Source organism: Dermacentor silvarum, chromosome 9, assembly GCF_013339745.2.
Source record: "Dermacentor silvarum isolate Dsil-2018 chromosome 9, BIME_Dsil_1.4, whole genome shotgun sequence".
Lineage (NCBI taxonomy): Eukaryota > Metazoa > Arthropoda > Arachnida > Ixodida > Ixodidae > Dermacentor > Dermacentor silvarum.
The window spans coordinates 147,692,167-147,718,549 of NC_051162.1; the positions used below are offsets into that span (position 1 = coordinate 147,692,167).

The 26,383-nt window shown below is 47.9% G+C and overlaps 2 protein-coding genes across 2 annotated transcripts in view; both read right to left on the reverse strand.

Annotated features, from left to right (window-relative positions):
• LOC119463970 (transportin-3-like) overlaps nucleotides 1-9,741 on the reverse strand; it is a 59,308-nt gene extending 49,567 nt beyond the window's left edge. The window contains exons 1-3 of the mRNA XM_037724793.2: nucleotides 9,641-9,741; nucleotides 8,320-8,476; nucleotides 2,386-2,553 (exon numbers count right to left, since the gene is read on the reverse strand). Coding sequence (XP_037580721.2) covers nucleotides 2,386-2,553; nucleotides 8,320-8,476; nucleotides 9,641-9,741 — 426 coding nt within the window. The remainder of the gene's footprint in view (nucleotides 1-2,385; nucleotides 2,554-8,319; nucleotides 8,477-9,640) is intronic.
• Nucleotides 9,742-10,110: 369 nt separating this feature from the next.
• LOC125939941 (uncharacterized protein K02A2.6-like) lies at nucleotides 10,111-14,310 on the reverse strand. Its single transcript, XM_049655489.1, has one exon. It carries the CDS (start codon nucleotides 14,281-14,283, stop codon nucleotides 10,324-10,326), a length of 3,960 nt encoding a protein of 1,319 aa, XP_049511446.1. The 5' UTR covers nucleotides 14,284-14,310; the 3' UTR covers nucleotides 10,111-10,323.
• Nucleotides 14,311-26,383: the final 12,073 nt, after the last annotated feature.

Consider the following 26,383-nt stretch of genomic DNA (forward strand, 5'->3'; position numbering starts at 1 on the left):
CTGTGCAGATGTGTGCCTGATTTTCAAATTTGTTCCATCCTGGCTACAGAATTTTTTTTACAATGCGCGTGTGGTGTATATTACACGCTTGCATGTTTTTTATACATTTTTCTATTGTGGGAGTGTATGAGACCGCAAGCTTCTGGGATGGTTATCACCTATTAAAATTATTGAGCTGCTTCATGCACAAGTTTTTTCGTGTTGTGTCTATGCAAAAAATAAGAAAGCTCTATGGGATTATTGTGTGGTGGGTGTAAGTGTATTTGTGGACAGGCTGTAGCATGCATTGTCAAACACGCTTACATTGGCACATTCTCATATGCAATTTAAGAAAAAACGATGATTGAACGGTTTTCTGAGTCACCTCTTTTTTTAGATCTTGCAAGAGCCACTCAGTCTTCAATGGACGAAAGCCCAATGAATAATATACACGGTCTATGTTAAGTGGAATTGAAATAAAAAAGGCATTTGCTCAGGTTTTCATCAGTAAACTGTCGTAGTGATGCTCTAATTCAAGATAGACGCCTGCCTTCGTCCCGCCTAATAAATTCCCATTTGAAAGAGTTTTTACATAGCTGGTGTGCATTCTCATCTTAAGTTCTAGCCATGAACAGCCACTTTTCTCTAGTGCATTGCATATCGGAAGCTTGCGCCGTTTCATTTCTTAATTTATATTGCGGCCACATTGAATTCGCGCAACGATGATTGAACGGTTTTCTGAGTGTGAATGGAAGCAGCGATAAGCATGAAATACATTTTCTGGTGCAGTCACTATTTTCTTCTGATCGAGGGGTAGCACGTGGGCTAACACTTTTTTTATGCTTGGATGAACGACTAGACCGGACGAAACAAATTGCGCGCGCGAGGGTAACTTCAGTGGGCTTTGAGTGCTGCCCGATTGATCCGTGTTCACGTCATCCACGCCCTGCACAAGGAACCTTCATGTTAGCGAAGCCTGGTACACTTATCACTTTAATGTGAAATAGAAATTTTTTTTCGCGCTTTGAGACTTAAGGCCCAACCGCATGCACGCGATATTCAAGCGACAGCGACAAGCGACGCGACAGGCACACCCTGTCGCGCTGTCGTGTCGCGGCGTGGAGCAACCGCATGAACGCGACATCGCGAAAAAGAGTTGCGACGGATTTACATTGTTGTGCGAATAAGTGTTATCGTGCGCGCGTAAAGAAATCTCAATTTTATCAAAAGGTCAATGTTTTATCTAGACCTAGCTAAAATATGTTATCATCCCCAGTGAAAATCCGTCCCATGCATCCCCAGTGGAACTCCGTCCCATGCCGCCAGCGTAAGGTGCCGTGGCGCCATCTGTTGGGCAAAACCTAAAACACTTTCTCGGCTCTCGGTGGCGTCTCAGGCCTAACACCGTCAAAACAAAACAACCGATCTCAATAATAACGACAAGAGAGCGCCGATACTTAGTCTACAGCTAGCGATGAGGTGAAGCGATGACTGATTGTGCTATTTATTTTTTGCTGTCACAGCAGAGAGCAAGTTGCAAGAGCGAATTCAGATCGAAGCGGGCAGATTGATTGCTGCCATGTTGTTGTGCAATCGCTGTCCCCAGCGGATGTCGTCGCGCTGACTTCCGGGCGACAAGCGATATTTTCTGGCTGGCCAGAAACCGGCGACACGACCAGCGACAGCGACGGATAGCCCTCCGCGACAGCAAAACCTGTCGCTCGTCGCCGTCGCTTGTCGCTGTCGCTCGAAAATCGCGTGCATGCGGTTGGGCCTTACTCACTCCACTATGAACGAAAATTTAGCGGAGGCAGAGGAATGCCAAGCCGCCGGCGCCGCTAAGCTGGGACCGCTGGCCACGGCGCCCTCTATCTGCTCGCAGCAGAGCTACTCGGTGCGCCCGCGCGCGGCCGAACATAATCTGGACGCTCGCTCGCGCGCAGTGTCAACACCTAAATATTCTTTCACCGTGGTTTCGATACAGGCAATGAACGTTGTTCTGGCAGAAGCCTGTGGTATTCCCATGCCACTGAGGCGATAAGATAATAACGACAAAGGATAATAAAACACGATTTGCATTGCTGCATACTCAAAAAAGGTCAATGGTTCTATACAAAGCTCAACTAATGGTCTAGAATTTCCTTCATTTCCATTTGTTGCCTTGACTGATGGTGGATCGTGTTTGGCTACACTGCTAAGCACTACTACAACCTAGCTCAGACGTGGTCTGCACTGCCCGTTAGCACAGTCAAGATTCTATGAACGAATTATTGGGTTAGCGAACTAAGTGTAAAATGTTTCTTGCCGACATCAGCACGTAACAAATATATGCTCATAACGAATTTCAGCTATGACAAGGTTCGGCTTCATTTCAAGACTAACAGCAATCAGCTTTGCTGCCCTCACCTGCCGATCAAACTCAATCAACTCGTAGAGCACCTCAGCCACATCGGGCAAGAGTGCGGTGGGCAGGCAGAAGATGGAGGACTGGATCAGAGTGGTCACAATCGTCTGGCCCTGGCTGGACAGCAAGGATCCAACAAGCGACTGCCGCTCCGCAAAGTCCGGTGTCTCCTGCAAGCACCAGCATATGACACAGCTACAGGCGATATCAAAAACATGGCGGCCGTGGCATATATCCGGCTCCTGCATTGCTTCCGACGACGCTTCCGCCCGCAATGGCATGGCCTTCGAGATCGCTTTTTAAAGCAAAGCTTTCTTTCTTTCTTTGACTCTTCCCCCCACTTTACAGGTGCTGACTGCTGGCTGATGCTGTCTTGCCGAGTTGTGCGTCCGAATAGACAACTTAGGCAATGGGTGTAGGAGCTGGGTATGTTAACATACCGCATGTGCCCGGCAGCGTAACCAGGTATTTTTTTGGGGGGGGGGGGGGGGGGGGGGTGCTCGCGCTTGACCGGGTAGGTGGAAGAGGGCAGGCAGGTGTTGTCCATGTCATTTTATGCCAGATACCCTGGGGTGCCTCACATGAGATTGCCGTGGCCCTTCCGATTTCTGGACCATTTGACAGGTCATGAATGATGCCGATTGTACCCTTTCCTTTTCAACGACAGTGGCTGACATTAGGAGAAAAAAAATTGAGCTGGGCAGGCCATGTAATGCGTAGGATGGATAACCGGTGGACCATTAGAGTTACAGAATGAATACCAAGAGAAGGGAAGCGCAGTTGAGGACGGCAGAAAACTAGGTGGGGTGATGAAGTTAGGAAACTTGCAGGCGCAAGTTGGAATCAGCTAGCGCAAGACAGGGGTAATTGGAGATCGCAGGGAACGGCCTTCGGCCTGCAATGGGCATAAGAATAGGCTGATGATGATGAATGATGCTAAACTTGACAATGAAAAGGCCCCGTGTGATTGCTGTCGACACAACCGTGCCTACGTGCGAATCGCTGATTGAGTCATACGATACACTGCTCACGCTTCTGTCTGCACTGCAGACTGACCTTCATGAGCTGACGATAACCCAGAAAAGTCACGTAACCGTAAAGCTAGGAAAACCCTTCTGTATTTTGGAGTAAAATTGGAAAGAAATACTTTTTATGTAAAAAGACTGCCATAAAACAGAGGTCCAGTGTTAAGCTGAAAATCTCATAGGATATTCTGTACAACATAACTTCACTACTACTTCAGCTTCAGGAGCAAAAAAGTACTTGATTCTATTCAACAAATTTTATACTGATTAAAAAAATAAATTTCCGGACCTTCATATAGAACTAAGCCGCAATCAGTGCTTGCATACTAATTCGGTGTTCCCTTCAATAAATGTAGACCATACTGTACATCTTAAAGGGAAAATGAGACATCCACTCAATCGTAGCAATTGCTACAAAGGAAACCCGTACGGGTTCCTCGAAAGAAAAGCCTCACAGTTGAAGTGATTGAAGTACTTGAAGTACATCTTGATGCCTATGCACTCAAGTTACTGATAGTTTGGAACATTCATGTTATGCAACGATAGTAGACTCCCGAGCATATGCGGCACCCTGTTTTCTAGCACAAAATTTGTACGTACAGTCAAACCCACTTATAACGATCCCAGGTATAACAATCTATCGGTTACAACAAACATATTGAGGTGACTACAGGTGACACTAATTCCCAACATTTATGATTTTTCGACCCTGCCTATATTTAAACTATGTCAAGATATAATGAACATTTTCAAAAGCATCGTACTGTTACAACGAACACTGCAGACCCGGTCGCTGTAAAAGGAGGGCACACACAAAGTTCCGAAGCACGGAAGCGCGACCGAATAGGGCGAACAGGAGCCATGCCAAACAACCGTCCATCGCGATGCACCCAGCAACCTTTATACTCACACAGGCAATAATCAAAGTGCCATTCATTCCATTCTTTCAGGTGCGCGCAGCACACTGAACCAAAGTGAAAGAGACCTCGCTGCAGCCATCCTCCGGCTTAAATCCCGCAGGTAACACCGTGCTCGACGCAGCCACAGTGAAAAAAATTGGAACTAAATAAATATTGTAATGAAGAAAAAAGCTCCAGTCAGCCAAGCACACTGAAAGCACTTTGTAAGGGGCCAGTCCGTCCGGCCTAGTCCGAGATGGCTGAAAAGTTCAGCTTCAAAGTTCCAGCACTGATGTTGTCGTACCCCGCAAGTCATCAATTGTAAATGTGTCCAGTCACAGCGTAAGGGAAGATGGGAGTGATTGGACACGGTGCAGAGAAAGCCGGCCAAGTAAGAAAAAAGGCGCTGCAGATGTGCCTCACTGACTGGTGCTTTTTTCTTCGTTACAGTGAAACCATATGAAGCCAATAAATAATGGATCCAAGGAAAGCACAGGGTAAATTAAACATGTTTACCTACTGGACTGTTAACTAGCTCAGGGGGTAAAATCTGTGACAGGTTTGGTATTTCTAATAGAGAAAAAGGAAATAAAAATGAAACAAAATCACAACTTGTTGCTGGTGGGAGCCCATATTGTGTGTGCAGGAGAGTACTCCCAAGAAATTTTTGAGGGGCGAACATCTTGCAACTGAGAGAGAGGAGGGGGGGGGTGTTACACATGCAACTAAGCCCCTCTCTCTCTCTCTCCCTCTAAGTTTTCCTTCTTTCAATGCGACCAGTTTTGAATTGTAAACTAACCAATCCTGCATTTTGGACGCACTAACAAAAGTAACGTGATCCAGTGACGCATCCTACCGCTATCGGCAAACTTCACCAGGAAAAAAGAAGTGCACAACTCGCCGCTGTCAAAATGCATGTAACATGTGCGGGCGATTGATATCTGCATCAGCCAATGGGAGCCCTTCCTGTGTGCGCGTGGCAGCAGTAACAAATTGCAATGCTAGTTTTCTTCATTTTTCGTTCTCTTCTTTTGGTTTTATTTCTGCACTGCAAAATACGCTGCTGCGGCTATCTGAAGCTCAGATCCCTCCCCTTTATGATGGTTCCAAAACGGCACCGTTGCGTCAACCGATAGCCCCTCAAGCCACGTGCCCGATTTTCTACCAGATTTTTGTCAACACGCAGTGGTGGCACCGTGGGGTGTGCAGTACCTGGTAGGCAGTATTTTAACTACGGCTACGGCTGTCCCTCCATTCAGTTCCTTGGATATTGGGCGGGGAACTGCCACACCAGGTCATGACAGAGTGCCGGCACAGTTAACATGCCACATGGACACCTGATAACCCCTGTGAAATTTAAAAACTAATATAAAAATCCCACAAACACGACAAGGGGGTCGAAGGAATAGCACGAATTTTTAGTGTCTGTCCTAGGCACACACACACCTTTTGTGGGATACATAGCATTCCCGTAATGACCATTCACCTTTACACACAGCACACAAGCTCCAGCAGCGGCAAACTTAGAAGAGCAGATACCAACAAGCAACACAGTGTTTTTAGATCACAGTGACTTTTTCAGCAACTTAGCTGTTGCTGATTTTGTGTGCTTCAGAAAATGGTGTGAATAAACTTCTCGAAGCAAGTACCCGTGCAGATAACAGAGATTTGCAGTGCCACAAGAAGACGGTGCAGGTATCATAATTTCTTTATAGCGTGCATTGCAGAGGAAAGGGGGGAGCGAGCTCGCCGTAAAGCGATCAAGTGCATGCAAAGGAAGAGGAGGAGAGAAAGTGTGTGTGTGTGTGGGGAGGGGGGGGCAGGTTGGCACGCCCGTCTCCTTTTCCAGCGTGGCCTTGACTGTGCATGGCTGTCAGCATGGCCAAGCACGTAAACAGCCCACCCACCGTTTCAGAGGTAATCTGCCGCCGAGATGGCATGGCTTCATGTGCGCTGTCTTCCCGCGCATTTAGTACTGGAGATTGCATCTTTTCGAGTTTCGGAGGCACATTGAAGAGCGAGGGAGAGGCAGACGACACTATCGGCCGCAGGGGCGAAGTGTACACGAAAGCATGTCTGGCTTTGTTTCGTACCGCCGATGTGAAGATATCATTGACATGACGTGACACCGTATCTTCCACCGCCGACTCTCATTCAACAAAAGGAATTTTTATCTCATTCAACTTTAATTTTTCATAGTGCTCGATAATTTGGAAAATTTTGCCGCCCCTCCCTGTCCCCTCCTGTGTTTGCATAGAAGGTCGAATTCTAATTTAGCGAAACTTCAGTATAACGAAGTTTAACTGTATAAGTGAGTTCTCACACGCTTCACAAGTACAATTGGTAAGTTTGCTGGCAGTTCGATGATTCATCACCAACACCGCATGGGCATTTTCACAGAAAACCTGGTCATACAGCCCCTTGAGGCCCCACGCAAGCAGCGTTGCGCGCTGCTCTCCATCACCGCAGCCGTACAAGATCCTAGCTGACCTCCAAAGTGGAGCTGGTACAGTATAAACCACTTATAACGTAACCGCTTATAGTGCAGGACCGGATATAATGCGGTCTTTTCAGACTCCCGTTAATTTTCCCATAGCACTCCATGTATAACCGTATCGCTTATAGTGCAGTTGCGGGAAACGAAATACCGGTTACAGTGCGGCTGCCTGGGAGCACGGAAGTCAGCGGAGACGGCGAACGCTCCCCTCAAACGGGCACCCCAAGGAGTGCTCGAGGAAGAAAGAGAGACGAAGTGGAGGAGAAGGGCACGTGGTGCGAACGAACAGCCAGTGAGGCTGAAACTAGAATCTTGAGTGCGAGTCGTGAAATGTCACGGCGAGCATAGCGAGCGAGCGCCACGAAACTGCCAACGCCGGCCAATGCTCGCTTTACGATAACGGCAGTAAACGAAACTTCAGGAAGCGGGCGGCGCTGGCACGGCACGGCGAAGGGTGCATGCGGAGACCGTGGAATGTGAGGGAGGAGGGCGGCAGGGAAGCGGATTTCGCCTCGGCAACTCCGCCGCTTCGGTGACTCCCCTCGCCCTCCCTCGTAGCTCCTTCACTTTCGACTGTCGCCGTGGGCAGTTTCGTTGGCGCCGCTGCTTCCCTCTGCGCCGTAGCCGCAGCGTGCAAGGTCAACACGTGACTAGAATGTAGAGGAAGCATAAAGGAGAAAGAAGGGTTCACTGCCATTTTCTACGCGTGGCTACGGTAGCGTGGCTGAGACGTAGGCACGTACACGCATGTTCCGGCGCAACGCAGAATCGGCAACCTTGCCATTTGAGAGAGAGTAAAATTTCCACCGCATTTTTTTTTTTTTGTTCGCGCGCGACATTGAGGGGTCTCTAAGCTTTTACTCTATGGCGCTGCCAGAGCAATGCCGGTCAGAGGCGCCGCCGCCCGATTTTGTTCGAATTAACGAGATTCGACTGTAAATTGAATGCAAACGTTCTAGCCGCATTCCTCGACTGTCACATACGCGTGGCGGCTCGGCGCACGTGTTTTGCATATTAGCGGGCCTTGAAAATATTAACTTTGGTTATAGTGCGGTACCGCTTATAGTGCGAATATTCGCGACTCCGGCGACTTACGTTATAAGCGGTCTACAGTGTATAATGCAATGTGAGAAGCAAAAATTACGCATTACTAGCTAAAAAAAAAAAGACCTGCAACGTAAGTGTTCCTATACCTGAGAGGTGTACTCAAACTAACCATTATTTTATAATCACTGATAATTACGCTTCAAAAAAAAAAAAAATTCGGGACTCTGATGGAAGTTCCACTGCTGGCCAATAGCAAGCACACTGGCCTTCACCACCGCACAAGAACAGCTGAAAAACTCCCCTTAACAGCTTAGCTGTAAAACTCGAGAGAGTGGCAGGTATGCACATTACCTTCAAACAACATGCGCTGGCACAGCTCTGACAGGTCTGACAAATTAAGAGTGTGCAATGGCAGTTTGCTGCAACATGCAACAACAATCAACCACATGAAGCAGGTGTGGCACGCACCTTCTTGGACCGTCCGCAGTGAATGAGGTCGCAGAGGAACTTCATCACCGACGTGTTGGCTTCCCGGTGGTCCAGAGGACAGGCAGCGAGAGCACACTGGATGATACCCGACAGGGCGGGGTTCTTCAGGAACACCACAGGCATCCGCTGAATGTACCTGAAGGAGTGAGAAGTCGAGATATTAAAAAATTGTACCCACAAAGCAATTTTTATTCGTAGGAACAGTCTAGTCACTGGCTGGCAGCTCTTTTCTCACCTCTCTGCCTATCAGGACTTTCTGCAACTTGTTCTTACAAGCCAGTTTTTATGCGCAAATGGTCTTGGAATTCTGGGTCCAAAGCACCCAACCTACGAACTTCAGCAAAACATTCCTTGTCAGAATGATTTGAGGATTTACAAGACCATGGCACAGGAAATTGAGCATTATATAAAGTGGAACCTCGTTGACACGATCCCCTTTCATCTGATTTCCCAGCGTCAACGTTCGTGACTGAAGCACATGTCTTGTGCTGCAACAATTTGTGCAACGCTTCGCCTTACACATTACATCTCCCATCTGTGGTGGTAATGCTTGTGGCATGTAAAGGCTGTCACGTGAGAGCATTCAATTCATCGTCATGTGAGACCATTCAAGGGCCCATTACAATTAAACCCCTTTTGAATTGTTTAATTCACAAATCAAAGAATACGAACCTGCACTTACACAACTCATTCAAAAACAGAATGCTTTGTCAAAAATAGAAAAAGAAACCAGCTTTCGCAGGTGGCGGCACTCGGTTTTGCCGTTCCGGATATTATGGATGTTCTTTTGCGATTTCCGCTACATGTTTCGGCACCTTGGCTGATACAAAATACTTTTTAGAGCACTTCTACATGATTTCGGAATCGGATACAAAAACGCTTACAGAAACTGAAAATGCGATTTACAAAAAAATCTTGACCATCTTTCGTGATGCGAAAGCTAGGTCCCCCTTTAATCGTGACATCAAAAAGAAAGTTCAGCCAATATGGCAAAATGCAGCCACCACAGTAACAAATCAAACCTGTGATCTCGAGCTCACTAGTGAATGCCAGCAGAGCAAACACAGCATGCAAACTAAGCAAAAAAAGTGACAGGGATTTCAAGAGGTTGAAGGTAGGCAATCTTTTGAGCAAAACTGTAGGCCCCCATGACAAACAAGTGCACCATGAAGCATTTTGGTCTGCTTTTCATGTCTGAACATCTCACGAGTTCAATGTCTGAACTCATGACTGGGAAGCCTTATCCGCTTATGACGAGAAAGTGCTTCAAGACCCCTCAAAGGCGAAGCAGGCCACTAACCTCGTGCATAGCCTGAACAAGTCGTCGACTGTGTCAGGGTGGTTGCGCAGGGCATCGGCATTTGCCAGCAGCCTGAAGGCCGGACCACAAAACGCCTGCATCACCAAACGAGAGAATTAGAACAAGGAAATGAATAAACGAATGCAAATGAGGCACTGAAAGAAACTGAATTATAATGCGCATTAATGGAACACGGAGAGGTTACTTTAACAACCTCACATAATGTGAAAAGGAAAGTATAGCTAACCCTCGTTATAACAAATAGTGCAAACACTCCAAATAACTTCCACATAGACACAACTCAACAGATTTATGACAAACAACCAATTTACGATTTCACTATTTCAATTTAAAATGCTGTCCTCGTCAGTCAGTCTTTGTTGTGATCACAATGGAAGTAACAAGGCCGAAGACATTTTACAAAATGAGGTCACGAAGTAAAACCACCAAACTCGGACCTCATGAGTGTTACAATGAAGACGCCGATATGCGAAAGCCGTTTATTGCAGCTCATGGCAGAAACACATATGACACGACACAGCTTGGTCGCCGCGCTTTTAACACGATAACAGCGCCAACAAAGGATGCGCGCGCAGGCTCTGCGCACTGAACAGCGAGGGCAGATAATCGTCACCAGCCACGTTTGACGCGATTACAACACTCCCCCACAAACAAAATCACATTCAATGGTACATCAGTCGATCTGGTGGGCGTGTCACCCGTGTGCTACGTCTAAGTATAGGAGGGGTGTGCGGCGGTTGTGGTGACGACACTGGCGGTTGTGCTGAGCAATTTCCCTTTTCCAAAATATCACTGGCATGCGGCAAAGACATTTCATCACCACAGTCTTCCACATATTCTTCATGTTTCAAAGAAGTGCAACGTAGGTGATCGGCATGCACAAAGCGCGTTTGTTTATCAACATTCACCAGGTACGTTACCGGAGATTTCACGCTCACAATGTTTCCAGGTCGCCACTTTACAAGTTCACCACGAACAGTACGCACGAGCACGCGATCGCCCACAGAAAATGCTCTAGGCTTTCCCCTACGTTTATTTGCACTGCGCACTTCTCTCTCAGACTTCGAATTGATCGTACCTTCCATGTCTGGTTTGAGCAGAGAAAGTCTTGTCCGCAGCTTTCTCTTTAAAAACAACTCTGCTGGTGTTTTACCAGTGAATGTGTGCGGCGTAGTTCTGTACGCGAAAAGGAAGTTGTCAACTCTGTGTTGCAAGGATCTGGAACTGTGGCTCCGTTCATCCTCTAGCAGTTGCTTTAGCAATGACTGCTTAACAGTCTGCACTGCTCGTTCTGCTGCGCCGTTAGATTGAGGATGATAAGGCGGAGTCAAAGTATGCTTGACCCCGTTTGCCTGCAAGAAATCATCAAACTCTTTCGCTCGAAACTGTGGCCCATTGTCCGTAACTATCTCCTGAGGCAACCCATAGCTTGCAAACAATGACCTTACTGTCTCAATGGTCTTTTGCGCCGTAGTTGAATTCATTATTTTGACATCTACCCACTTGGAGTGTGAATCGACTGCGACCAGAAACATCTTGTTTTCTTTTTCTGCAAAGTCGAGGTGCACTCGCTCCCAACTGTTAGTGCACCACCTCCATGGGGTCAGTGGCGCTGGTTGGCCCACTGGCCTTACACTCTGGCAGATGTGACATTGTTTTACAGTTTGTTCAAGGCTGCTGTCGATTCCGGGCCACCATACCATTGATCTCGCCAGGGCCTTCATTTTACTGATACCCATGTGTTGTTCATGTAACAGCAACAGTACTTCCTGTTGAAGAGCGCGGGGTATAACCACTCGGTTCTCCCAAATTAAGCAGGCATCATCTACCGAAAGTTCAAACCGTCTTACAAAGAACGGTTGATACTGCGCCTCTACCGACCGCGGCCAGCCATGCCATGTCATTTCACGCACAGCACTCAAGACAGAGTCCTTAGATGTTTCATGTGCGATGTCCTTTGCAGTTAAGGGCAATTCTCTGGCAGGAGAAAAGTAAAAAATCTTATCTACATCATCAGTGTTTTCAGACAATGGTAGACGCGACAAGCCGTCAGCATTGCTAATCTTTGCCCCTGGTTTGTGCACAATGCGGAAACGGTAGTTCGACAGAAAAATGGCCCAGCGGTGGACTCGCGCCGCTGCCACAGCACTACTGTGATGTCTAGCTTCAAAAATTATCGTGAGTGGTTGATGGTCAGTGATAATAACGAAGCTGCGGCCATAAAGATACTTATGAAATTTCTTTACGCCGAAAATGATGGCGAGTGCCTCTTTCTCAATGTGGGCATAGTTTCTTTCCGCCTGTGACATTGATCTGGAAGCGAATGCGACCGGACGCTCAACGCCATTCACTACGTGCGATAACACCGCGCCCAGCCCGTAAGCAGATGCATCACATGTCAGCTGGATTTCCTTTTTTACGTCATACAGCTCCAAGACTGTTTCTTTAGTTAGCAACTGCTTACATCGCCTGAAACACTCATCGCACTGACGCGACCACTGCCATATGCTTCCCTTGCGTAGAAGCTGGTGAAGCGGTTCTAGTTGTCCGGCCAAATTGGGCAAAAATTTTGCATAGAAGTTCACTAGGCCTAAAAATGCCCTCAACTGGGTCACATTGCTCGGTTTCGGTGCTTCAAGGATTGCTTTTACTTTATTCGCCGTGGGATGCAGACCGTGTTGGTCTATTTCGTGCCCTAGGTATTGTACCCTTTCTTGAAAGAAAACGCATTTCGCCACATTTACTCGGATCCCGTGCTTACTCAGAGCATTTAGCACTTCCTTCGTTCGTTTGTAGCACTCTGGTAGGTCTTTCCCAGCTATCAGCACGTCGTCTAAGTAACAGGCTGTGCCAGGTATGCCATGCAAAACCTGATCCATGACTGCTTGAAACATAGCAGGCGCACTCGCAACGCCGAACGGCAACCGCCGGTATCTAAAGAGACCCATGTGCGTGTTAACCGTTAGAAGTTCTTCGGCATGCTCGTCCAACTCCAGCTGTAAATAAGCTTTTGCCAAGTCTAACACAGTGAACACGGTTCCTCCCACCAGGGATGCAAAGATATCCTCAGGAAGTGGCAAGGGATAGTGATCTACCTCGATGCACTTGTTCACACTGACTCTATAGTCACCACATATCCTTATTTCTGGTCCATTTTTCTTGGGCACAATTACTAGTGGCGTTGCCCAGGTGCTGTGCCGCACCCGGTAAATTACTTCAGCCTTCTCTAGTTCCGCCAGTTCTTTTTCCACTTGTTCTCGCAAGGCATACGGTACAGGCCTCGCCTTACAGAAAACTGGAACTGCATTCTCTTTCGTGCGAATGCTACCCTTGTATCCTTTTATAGCACCATAGCCTGCTTGAAAAACATCAGCGTGCTGTTGTTTTAATGCTTCTACAGCTCCTTGAGTTTTTAGAGGCGCGACTGCTTGTACTTTAAGCGCAACCTCATGCAGTTTCTGCAAGGCATCAGGCAAGTTCACTTTTATCTTTGCGAGCCAGTCACGACCGAGGAGCACAGGCATGCGCACCCCTTCTTCATACTTGGCAATGACAAGTGGTAGGCGGTGGCTTTGCTTCCCGCACTTCACATCGACTTGGGCAACGCCCCTTACATTGATTGCGGTGCCGTTGTACACTCCGAGTTTTACGTCCTCACAGTTGTACGATAGGTCAGGGAAGTTCTCTGCAAAGTCTTTTTCAGACATGATTGTAACGGCAGCCCCCGTGTCCAATTCCATCGGTACTTCGTGACCGTTTATGATTACTTTTACTACTATGGGAGGCGGACTGCCTGCTCTGTTTGTTTGACATATAGTCAGCAAATCCTGCAAATCCTGCTCTGTTGCCGGTACTTCTACAGCCTGAACAACTCGCGTTTTGCACATTTTTGCGACATGACCACGTTTAGAACACTTAAAACAAGCACTTTTTACAAATGGACACCTTGTAGGAGCGTGCTGACCACCGCACCTATGACACTCTACTGCAGTTTTTTGCGTATAGTTTTTTTTTAGTACCTGGCTGGTTGCGTTAGGCTTCCCTTGGCTTCCTTGCCAGTGCAGTTGAGCGTTGCTGGCCCCGGCGCTGTCGCACAGCATGTCCTGGGTGTCCTTCTGTGCAGCCTCCATGGCGGTGGCTACCTTGCACACCCGTTCCCAGGTGACCTCGTCGTCGGGCAAGGCAAGAAGACGGCATCGGATGGTGTCGCTCCGTAGTCCGGCAATTAGGCGGTCCCGTAGCGCTTCTTGGAGGAAATTTCCGAAAGAACATGTCGCGGCGAGCCTCTTCAATTCCACAAGAAACTGTGCGATGGTTTCATTTGACTCCTGGTTCCGCCTGTAGAAGTGGTATCGCTCAGTGACCACAGACCGCTTCAGGGCGTAGTGCTGTTGCAGCACCTTCTTGGCGTCTTCGTACTTTACTTCGGTGGGCGTTTTCGGCAGCAGTAAGCTACGCAGTGTCACGTAGGCCTTCTCTCCTATTATGGTCAGGAAGACTTCAAGCTTCTTTCCGTCGTCTATTCCATTTGCTTTTGCAAATAGTTCGAACCTTTCTAGGTAGACGTCGATGTTTCCCGAGTCCGGGCAGAACTCCGGCAGCTTGCCGTAAGTGGTGGCCATAGCTTCAGTGCTGCTTATCCCATCCTCGTCGCCAATGTTACAATGAAGACGCCGATATGCGAAAGCCGTTTATTGCAGCTCATGGCAGAAACACATATGACACGACACAGCTTGGTCGCCGCGCTTTTAACACGATAACAGCGCCAACAAAGGATGCGCGCGCAGGCTCTGCGCACTGAACAGCGAGGGCAGATAATCGTCACCAGCCACGTTTGACGCGATTACAACAATGAGCAATTTGTACAGGTAAATTAATAGGAGCAGAACCAGTACAAGTGCAATTACGTCTGCGTTTCATTGGCCGCCTCCATCTTATGCCCTGCCAATTTCCTCATCACATTACGCCATCTAGTCCCCAGCGGTCCTCGACTGCACTTAACGTCCTTTGGGATGCATTCTGTTACTCGAATACAGCACTGGTTATCGGCTCTATACATTACCTTACCTGCCCGACTACAGTAAAAGCTTGTTAATTCGCACCTCATTATTTCGAACTTTTGGATAATTCGAATTGACTGTCACGGTCCGGACACGCAGAATAGCGTCTATGGGTAAACCAACTCGTTATGTCACACACGCATCATCTCCTCCATCATAATTCGAACTGCATGCCGCCGCTCAGTAATTAAAAAAAAAATGAGGAACCCGCAATAATTGGCTGTGATGATAGCGCTAACCGAAAACAGAAACAAAACGGAACAAGTGCCGTCCCCTGGAGCGTTTTGTCAGCCGAAAAAGAGCGGGCATGGCCTCCGAGACAAAAAGATAGCGCGGTCGCTACATAGAGCAGGGGCTACTGGAAGCCAAGCCTGGCCAAACCAATGGAAAACCCAACATGGCAGCTTCCACGATTGGGTAGCGTGGCATGCGGGGCTCAGAACAAGCGATTTAGTTCGGAAAATCTAACTTTGGGGCCTAAATTCGTCCGAAAAATCGGTCGCAAAATTGCATTAGCTCTGTGGGAACCCTGACAATGCATTTATGAAGTCCGGAATATCCATAAAGTCCAAAAAGTCCATCGGCGACTGTAATGGAAGTGCTCGGTGTCTGGCACCTATTTTTTAGCTTCAAGGAGGGTGAAGATGAAGCTATGCGGCATGTTCGCGCTTTGGAAGACAAACTGATGGCTATCGCTTTCAAAGAAAAGAAGTAAAAAGTGATCACAGATTATTTTGGTCAATAAATATTGTCAGTTACAAGTGCTTTCTAGCAACCCGGTCTCAATTCTTGCTGTGTTTCGATGACTTTCGTTAGTTCGAATTCGGTTTAATTCGAACTCGTTAAGTGTCCCTGTGGAATTCAAATTAACGAGCTTTTACTGTACATGTCTTGCTCTTAATCTCAACTGCTCAGCTTAATTTTAATAAAATGATCTCGTTGGAGCTTAGCCTCTCACGAATGTGCAGTGGGTAATCAGGGATGCTATTGTGGAAGGCTCCGGATTGATTATAACAACCTGGTGCTCCTTGGAATGCACCCAGAACACAGTACACAACCGTTTTACACGCAAGCATAAATGGCCCATTGTGAAGTCGGCGCTGTTTAGTGCGAAGCCATGAAGGAGCGGAGGAGGAAGGCCCTTGGAGGTAGAGAAGAGAATTGCACACTAGGGAAAGTACGAAGGAGCGCGCTGAGCGTGCAGCAAAGCAATGCCACCTAGAGGAAAGTCTAGGTCAAGTTAAGCGAAGTGGGGAAGGAGAAATGAGGCGAAGCTTCGCGGAGAAGGAGGGTAGGTAGAGCGCGCGTGTGCTGGGTTGGCAATTGGTATGGTCTGGCAATTGCTATGGGTGCTGTGCAGTAATGGACGTACGGGTTCATCTCGTGATAGCGCCATATGCTGTACGTGCGAGTGAAAGCATGCGACGGCGAGCCGACGTTAGCGGCGCAATCTCCCGTGTGCAAGGATGGAAAGTGGGGAGTAAGTGCGCTGTCTTCCCACCCGAGTGGGTAGGGGGGGGGTTTACTCCAGCAGCTGCTGCTTATGGGGCGGCCGCCCAAGCCCCATCTTGAAAGCGATGCAGACAGTCTAGCCGTGAAGGCGCACTGAAGGTCGATAGTTTCGTGTGCACTGTGGCACCCATACGCTTGTGTGTCCCCCGCATTCATGAAGCGAAACGCCACTGTAACTTGTTTGCATTCTGCCTCCATCTGAATGTCTGAGGCTGCTAATCAAACCCACAACCTCTAGCTTCAACACTGAACTAAATCTCAGCTCTTCACCTCGATTTCAACCTTAATCACATGACCAATCACATCCTCCCTTACGAGAGAATTTACAATTATGAGGCCCATTTATTACGTTTATGAGGCCTCATAATTACTCTGCAATTATGAGGCCCGTTTAATTTATAAACAGTATGTCTTATCTGCACTGATGGGTGGCCGAACAGCAGTTTCCAAAACTGTCCAGCTTATCAAGGAATTGAGATCTGACACAGAATTATCTCCAATGAGTCTAATGGGTTGTAAAATGTTTGGCGCCACGTTCGACTCATTACGGGTGACAAACACTTCACGGGTGACCCCGCTCACCTGCAACATTTCGATGAGGCCTTGAACGCAACCTGCCTCCGAGCCATACTCGTCCACGAGAATGCTTCCCAGGTAGAGGAAGCAGGAGTGCTGGTGCACCTGGTACAACTGCACCATCTGTTAGCAAAGTGACGCACAGAGATCAAATTAAAGGGACACTCGAGCTCGACTATTAGTAGACCAGTTTAGATGATTAAAGTACTTTTTTTTAAAACTGCATTCTCATTCATTTGGCGGAAATTGGTTCATGGTTACTGGAGAAAACACACTTTTTAATTTCACGCAGTGTCCTCGGCACCAGTGCACCCGTGTGACGACACATAATTCAAAGACTTTTCTCATATTTGGGCTGTTCTACCAAAAACAAATGTGCCTAATTGTGTCTGGTTTCTTTTAGGGATGTGTGAATACCAAATATGTATACAGTAGAACGCCGCTGTTACGTTCCCGGGTGCTGCGTTTTCCCGGCTGTTACGTTGTTTTCGGCCGGTCCCGGCACAGCTCCCATAGAACCCAATGCATTGGTAACCCCGCTGTTACGTCGCAACTGTTCCCACATCATACGTTGCGAACTGACACACCGCGCCGGCCCGAGCGGCCATTTTGACTTTTCATGTCGCTTGGCTTGGTTGCTTGACGATGGCATTGGCCGCCCAAAGTGCTGGGACGACATTTATTACGTATTTTCGGTTTCTGCCAGCAAAAGTATGGCCTTTGATATACGCTTTTGCTATATAAAGATGATGTCTATGACGCGTTGCGGCCCTAAAATTGGTTTTGGCTCATAGATGTTCCGTATAAAGTCCAAGGGCGATAACGCCGTCGCCGCGCGCCGTATGCTTTCTTTCGCGCGCGAGACGCAGTCGTCGGCTCCCGTCACACGCTTTCACTCGCACATACAGCATACGTCGCCGCGCGCCGTATGCTGTATGTGCGAGTGAAAGCGTGCGAGGGAAGCCGCGCGGCCGTATGCTGAATGTGCGAGTGAAAGCGTGCGAGGGGAGCCGACGACCCCGTCTCGCGCGCGAAAAAAAAAAAGCAGGGAGGAAGCGCGCCTCCTTCCGTTGCGCTCGAGGCACCAGCGAGGGAGCAAGGGGTGGGGGGTAGCGGGCAGCGTTGTGCTCTGGCATCATACTGCGCGGCGGCGCGCGCGTGGTCCCGCGGGCCGTATCTTGAAAGCGATCTGCGTGGGGGCAGATTCTACGCAGTGTAGGTGCGTCGGCGGCTCGTGGCTTTGTGCGTGCTGCGTGTTCTCGGCGCTCAGTTTGGGTTGAAGCGATAGACAACAGCACGAAGGTCACTTCGCTCGCTTCTGCAGCGGCGCTTAACTGCGCGTGTCCGCGCTCATCAAGTGTGATGTGTTCATGTTTGCCTGTGGGCGCTGACACCATGTTTATTAATTAGTTAATAACCGAATGTTTACAAGTTTATACAGACGATAAAATTACTATTCTTACTTTGTATAGCTCATCGCAATCGATACTTCGGCTGTCGGGCGAAACTACTTTTTTGTCGCACGTAAGAATTAAAAAGAATATTGTGTGCAGTTCAACACTACTCCCATTTCTCAATTTTTCCTGTTTCCTGGCTCTTGCGTTTCCCGGCTCTTATGTTTTTTTTTTTTACGGTCCCGTGAAAAACGTAACAGCGGGGTTCTACTGTAGTAACTTTAGAATCGAATACAGTCAAGCCTTGCTATAACAAACATGGATATACAGCAAAAGCTCGATGATACTAATCTCACGGGGTCACGAAAAATATTCGTATTAGCCGAAATTCGTATTATCGAAACAATTAAAACTACTGTCGAATCTCGATAATTCGAACTCGAAGGGGCCCGAAAATTTGTTCGAATTAAAAGGACGTATTTTTGAAGTATTCGTGCACCATAGCACGATGCACGAACGGTGCGAGTCGTGAAATATCGCGGCGCGCAAGCGCATAGCAAGCGCGGGCCACGAAACTGCCCACGCCGGCTAACGGTCGCTTCCCGATAAGGACGGAAAACGAAGCTTCTGGGAGCGAGCGGGCGGCGCCGGCACACGGGTGCGCGCGGAGACCATCGAAGGTGAGGGAGGAGGGCGGCTGGGAAGCGGATTTGGCCGCGTCAACTCCGCCGCTTCGGTGGCTCCCCTCGCCCTCCCTCTCAACTCCCTCGTAGCTCTCTCACCTTCGACTCCGTGCGCACATCTCCGTGCGCGCCCGCCGCCGTGCTGGCGCCAGCTTATTTTAGCCGCCCCCTGAAGTTTCGTTTTCTGCCGTTATCGGGAAGCGGCGTTTGTGGGCGTGGCAGTTTCGTTGGCCCGACTGTGCCTCCGCCGCTGCTTCCCTCTGCGCTGCTGGCGCAGCGTGCAAGGTCAACATGTGACTAGAAAATAGAGGAGAAGGGTTCACTGCCATTTTATCCGCGTGGCGGAGACGTCGGCGCTAGTGTTTGCTAGAATACGGTTGTCTAGAACACTCTAGTCGGCACGTACACGCTTGTTCCGGCGCGATGCAGAAACGGCGACCTTGCAATTTGAGAGAGGGGGAAATATCCGCCGCGAATTATTTTTTTTCCCCCATTCCTTCGCGCGCGGCATTGAGGGGTCTCTCCTGAGGTTTTGCTCTACGGCAGTGTCGGAGCAATGCCGGTCGGAGGCGCCGCCGCGTTATTTGGCGCGCTGCTAAGAGCATTGTCGGTGCGCGGTATGTTCGAAATAAGCGTGTTCGAATTAACGAGATTCGACTGTAGCTAAATTAAAGAGTCAGAGGTGAACTCACTCAGGCACATGTACGTAAAAAGCATTTATTTCTTGAAGCGTCACCGCTTCAATCTCTTCGCGCCCAGTCGCGGAGTCCGCGCTGTCCGGCGCCACGCCTCCGCACCAAAAGAGAAGGCGAGAAAGCGCGTGACTGCGCGCTGTTCTCTTTCGCGGCCGTCGGTGGGGCGGCGTTTATTCGTATCAACCGACGCAGGCTGAAAATCGATTCGTAACAACCGTTCTATAGCACGTTGCAAAGTAATGGGGCTCGGCCGGGACCACAGAAAAATTCGTATCATCCGGAAATTCGTATTAGCCGTGATCGTATCATCGAGCTTTTACTGTAACGAATAATAAAATAAAAGAAAGTAACTTTGAGAATTGGTTGGTCATGCTTTATTTCAAGGGAGTATTGTCCTGCTACAGTTGAGCCCGGATATAACAAACGCTTTCGTCGTACAAGATATGTTTGCTGTATCGGAAGTTTATTATAGTTGGACTTCACCTTAAAAATACTGATAAAAAACAGAATGAGATGTCGAAAAACCTCTTCTTTCTCCAAAATAACACACACCGTGCTTGCCCTGGCTCCAATCGCTCGTCGAGGTTTGCTTCAGTAGTATCGATCCAATAATGGTGCTTTCTGAATTTGGGAACCTGTGGACGTGGCCGTATGTAAAACCTTTTCCACAAGCAAGATGCTTGAGGAAGGCTATGAAGGTTAAGAATAGATGCTGAAACCAGTAGAGCGCTAAGTTGGAGGCTTGCTGGTTTCTTAGTTATCCTCATCACTAGAAGCGTCTATGTCAGGAAGATGTTATAGCTCTCTAATAATTTCTATATTAGAGATGGTCTCCGAGACATCTACGTCAGCAGCAAAATTCATCCACTGTTCGCCCAAGTCGGCAAGGCTTTATTTGACGACTAGCGTCTACAAGGCCGAGCCAATGTCCCCCACTTTGTTTTCATAGATGAGTAGTACGTTTTCCCAGTTTTTTTCTTGCATATTTTTTCCAAAACCTATGAACAAGGTTCTACTGTAGCATTGCCGCACCTGTGTGACGAGGGGCTGCAGCAGGGAGTGCGAGTGCCGGCCAATGCAGCGCACCGCAAACCGAATGCAGCGGCAGCATTGCTCGGTGATCTTCTCGTCGGCCTGGTACCGGTGGCATGCTTGAGACAACACCGGCCACACCTCCTCCACCACGGGCTGACAGGGATGTGGCTGGCCCAACGGTATGTTCACATTGGTGTTCCTGCACACAGGGTTTCGATGACAGCCATCAGCTCTGTCCGTTAAGTCGTTTCACTTTTTAAAGCAACACTTTTCTTGCAAACACTCCCGAACTTTGCTCACTGTGGTTGCTGCTGGCATGTCAAATAGCTGAACACAGGACAGCATACATATAATGAGTATACACACAGGAACCACCATACGTCGTCAGCGTGTCCCTCTCGCACTTACTGCTAAACTGTCACTGAACTTTTAAAGTCAGCTTTGCTGCACATTTTTATTTAAAGTCCTTCGACGCTATAGTACAGCTGCGTTACACGGTAAAGCATACGAGTGCCGTGAAAGTGGTTTTGGTTTTGCATCCAATAGCACCGCGCAGGCATTCTGTGACCAAAATTTTTTGTTAAAAAAAAGAGAGACGCTGCACATCAGGATCAGATATATACTGTAATCTGATATTGTGAGCTACTGTTATTGCTTGAAAATGTACGTAGGGCAGGCCGAAAAAAGACATTTTTGATGGGAGATGCCGTGCGTTCAATGCATTTACTGCCCCCTAAGCTCTGCCGAAACAAATGCTGCTACTAAAAGGGTCACTATTGGGGTCACTTTACGGGCCACTTTAGGGGTCAGACATGTGCACACTGACTGGTCAAGTTCGAATTATCCAACGAAGAAAAATTTTAGGATCAAAATAATCAAAGTTTGGGCCCATAGAAATGCATGGGCGCTGGCAGTAACCTTCGGTCGGTACCAAATGTCCCGAAAGATCAAATTAAGTGGTGTCAAATTAACGGAAGTCTACTGTATTGGCATAAGGAACTTAAGATCCCCGACGTTACTAGCATTACCATCGCTCGTGTGGCTTGGGTATTATAAACATTCACAACACGGAAACTGGTCGAGAATAACAATACCAGACAGAAATGACAAGAGCACCAGCTATACCGATGCCATACCTTAAAAAATGCTAGTCATCAGTACTCACCTGAAGATGGCTGCCAGCCTGTCAAGATAGATGATCGGCTCAGACCGGCTTCCCTCGGCATTAGTCTCTTCTGCATTCATGACCTGCAGAGCACATGCGCATCACTACAGGCCTCGAGCAGAACACAAGTGGCCCAAATGTGTATTGTATACACCAGGAGTGGTATTCTAAAACGATCCACTTTGGCGATACTATCGCCTTGGAGATAGTCACATTCAGTAAATCAACCTGCTGCTTACCCGTAACGTCAGCATGCACTGTCAACACACGCTCTCTTATAGCATACTTATAGCTGTGACAGTTATGACAGGCCTGTGACAGGCTTGGCTTCTGGAATAAGTGGGTCTGTCTGACCAACTCTGCTGACCTGAGCTGACCTCTGCTGACCACTGAGTTCTGCTAACCGTGCCAAAACAAAAGCATGCACACAAAGAAAGAATAAAGAAGCTGGACCATGCAGGTATGGAGTCTCACCCGTGTCAGACGCTCAGTCTGGAGCCTGCACATTTGCCGCATGCCGTCCGTGACCTGTTCAGGACTCATCTTGGCCAGAACCAAGACAGCACCTGCAAGAAGCCAGCATTGAGCAAAACTTCACTAAGGATACGAATACAATGCAGACGATTCCATTTATAACAATGCCACTTAGGAGAAAGGCATTAACAATGGAAAACCAAAGCAATGTCAACTTTTTTACATTATTTAGAATGATAGAGTGATGAGCGAGGTGGCACAATCAGCTGGGAACGAGTGGCGTTTGAGTTGTCTTTTCTGTTCCTCTTGTGCGTGAGTTTTTTTATGCCTGCCATTTCAAGCTATAATGCCTTCTATGGTAAAATAAACTGCTTACTACGATGCTGCCATGCCAAGCCAAGCTGTAAGTTATACCAATGTGAATATTACAAGCCAGCGAGATGGGAAAGAAAGATTGGGGGTGAGCTCCACATCTTCACATGATGGCACGCACAGCTAAGTGGCTAAACAGCTTCGCAGCACAAGCTGAATTGAAATTGTTTAGTTGTGAAGTAATAGCTTTAGCGGTGATTCTTCTCTGCAAACAAGTCCCCTCAGGGCACAGAGCAAAAGCTGTGGGGATCACAGAAAAGGGTAATCTAACAATCTAGATTGATTGAAATGTTTAATTCTAAAGTTGCTAGCAACACAAATGTAATGATGTGAGCCAGAACACTGCGCACGTGAAAAAGGGCGGAAGAAAACATGCACCTTCCATCTGAGCATGCTGTTCTGCTCGGTGCTGACTTAGTGCTATCGCCGAATTATTCGCCAATCTCCCATAATGATTACTTGCAACAAATACTGTGGTCACCATCATCACATGTGGTGCTACACGCTCCTGCGAACTACAGGGCACAGACTTTCATTCGAGTCCCCTGGAGCTGGCCGGAAACTTGTTTTGGCACCGAAGCTCCTACTGCTGTGATGACTAATCGAAAGGACTGTATGCCAAGCATCGCCGTAAAGAGCCAGCCATGGTACCACTGTCACAAGGCTCTGCTAGCTAACCAATTGGCTAGCAATTCAGGCTAGCAAGTGGGGCAGGCGCACGCACTGTGGTAATGAAAATGACCTTTAAGTTCTTGTGCGTTTTTTTATTGACAGCAGTTTGGATGTGCCTGCTGCAATGAATGTCACCGATACTGGAACTCGTCTGGTCCACTTCTTGCCCCATGTTTTTCGCCTGTTCCAGGACTTTAGTGTGTCTGGTTCATGCTGTTTACACAACCATGAACTCATACAAACTCTTCCAACATTCAGTTCTCGAGGCTACACAGAGCCGATAACCTCTCCTCTATTCTACAAATACATTCTTTCTGTTTCATCAGAGAGATCACCCTCTTCATCCTCCCACCAAAACAGATGTGGATAATGCGCACCTTTGAGCAGCCCTAGAGCAGCGCTGGTCGAGACACTCAGCGTGTCTACAGCGCTGACAATGTGCAGTAGCGCCGGGAAGTGTGCCACCATCTGGGACCGGCAGGTGGCGCACACATTCTGCAGGGAGGCTGCCGCCACGCTCGCCAGGCTCTGCGTCTGCAGAGCCTGCAGCAGGAACGTCAGCACTGGATCTGCAAAGGGAAGACGGAGAGAGTTAGTCAAGCACAGTGGAGTGGTTACAAGAGACAGGCCAACATTGCAGAATTTTTAATTTTTGCGCCACAGTAGCTTTTTGCAATGTTATCAAGAAGTCCACGATGAACGCGACTTTCCACCCCCTCCCCCCCCCCCCCAAAAAAAAGGGGTGATCATCTCCTCGGGAAACGTCAACGTCCAACTTTATAAGCATATAGACCCTTTTCACAGAGTAGTTGGCTCTAGAGCAACAGGATGACGCTTTCGGCGGCACATCGCACGTTGCCTCAAGAGAAAGCAGGCAAATGTGAAATCATTACTGCTTCTTTCCTGTTACTATGCAATCAGCTGTCAGAAATGCAACTGGGTGATCGATAATGCACTGTGTTTCGTTCATGCTGTAAAATGTGGGACAGTAGAGGGAAGACGTGTGCTGCAGTTGGCTGCAAAAATAGTGACTGGCATTCAAGAGTGGAATCAATCTGTGTGGTCAACTTCACGGCCACTGCTGCACAAGGACTGTCTGTTTTGCCAGCCCTTCGCGATGCACAGCTTTCCTCGAGGATAAAAAAAAAAGTTCACTCATCCGCCAGTGTTGTATCGCTAATCTCCAAAGAGAGGACTTCAACCACGGAATGTCGGCAAAAGTGAGTACCGCTCGCTACATTATGACAAAGAGAGTAGCGCCGCTTCCTCCTGGCATAGTAAGTTCCTCAGTGTTATCTACAAACATACACCCCCAACTCACACGTAAGCTTGCCCCCACTATATTGCCACATATCAAGAACAAGTGATTGGGTGCGCACTTGAATCAATGCGCCGAAGCATAGATGATGGACTACGCCGACAGCACACAAATGTTCCAAGCTGAACATCTTGTGATGGTCCAAAGAGTAAGCGAGTGACTAGTGATAAGTCATTGCTGCAAGCTATTACAAAGTACAGAACATTTAGTTTCAAAGGATGGTGCTCGGCAAGAACAAATTTATCGCAACTGAGCACACCCGCGAGTGATTAGGCAGAAAACAATCGATAAGATAGTGACCACACCTAGGAATGTTAGAGAGTCAGAAACATGACAAGCCGCTGCCTCAAAGTGTTCGGAAAATAAAGAACGAAGAGCAAAAGACACTGACCCTGATTTAATACAGAATCGGAAAGTTTGGACAGCTTGGAATATAATTCTAGCCCCTTTGTTGTGCAAGCACCATATATACGCTGCTTCACTGATTAGGCAGTGCGTAATGAGCTCCCAAAGCGCTTACATATCCTCTGAAGCTGTGGCCAAAGCTTCGGGTCGTCCACTCAGTCACTGTCTACGATATCTGCCAAAACAGCGGTTTGCTGAGCCGCACTGGCGTCATGCACATCCATTGTAAGCACGGTCAGCGTAAACAGCATGGCGTGGCTCGTGCATTGGCGCATGCACCGGTGCGACATCGAATGTCACGACAGCGTCACTCTCGTTTTTGTGCAATTGTCTGTACGACACTGCATGCATTACGCCTGTTTCAACAATTTTAAACGACCATCTATGTCCTTCCAATACTGGAAAAATGGCCGCTCAAGCGTTCCTGTCGACGCGGCCCGAGTAGGCGAGAACGCTGCAACACGCGCTACTGCCACGCAATGTCGCAAAGGTTCGGCTGTTAGGTTCGCCATTATTGCGAGATCACAGTTCGGCAGCGATTCGTTTCCACGTTGTTGATTGCTGATAACGGTTTGCGGTGACGTTTTGACTTTCGAACATCACATTTTTCCGCCCGAAGCTCTTGTGCGGCTGACATGCAGTCGTAATGCCGAGACCATGATGTCCCAGACCTTTGCAGAATGGCGGAATGCCGCGATAGGTTCTGAAGTTTACGCTCCGGAAAAACTGAACGCTTCGCTCTCTTGTGCAGAACACAGTCATGTCCCACTGGTAGTAAAATTCATCCCAAGCTCTCATATTAAGAACGGCGGCTGCACTTGCTTGAAGTTTCGAAATATATGATGCCACATTTCGTTCTTTAGATAAACGTTTCTAACACAAGTTTGCAGCTAGATGCGGGAACGCACCGGTAATAAAAATGACACTGAAAATCTGGTTTTTGGACCAAAACGCTGCCGAATTGAAACTGCTGATGCCAGATCAATGTGGTTAATGTTTTAGCGTTTTTAAGGGTGAGTCCATAATGAACTACTGATATAGCGACCAATTATCGCGGAACTATCGAGTTCATTATAAACGGGTTCGGGTGTAACTGGAAGAAATCATTGAGGGTTTTCACGGTATTCATATTCGATTTGGAAACTTTACTATGAACACCTTTAGCAATGAGCTGTGGGCATTAGCCTGACATTCGATAATGGTCTACTTTGCCACCTGTTACCAAAGACAGTAATGATATATCAAACTTTAGGGGACTATGGCAAATTGTTCATTATTCTGAAAGTTCATTATAGTGAAAGCCTCAACATTAACCATTATGCCCATCAAACCGTCAGTGCATGCACCCCCAATGCACCATA

Coding starts and splice junctions, on each gene's coding strand:
- LOC125939941 (XM_049655489.1), bottom strand. CDS start 14,283: ATGGCCACCACTTACGGCAAGCTGCCGGAGTTCTGCCCGGACTCGGGA.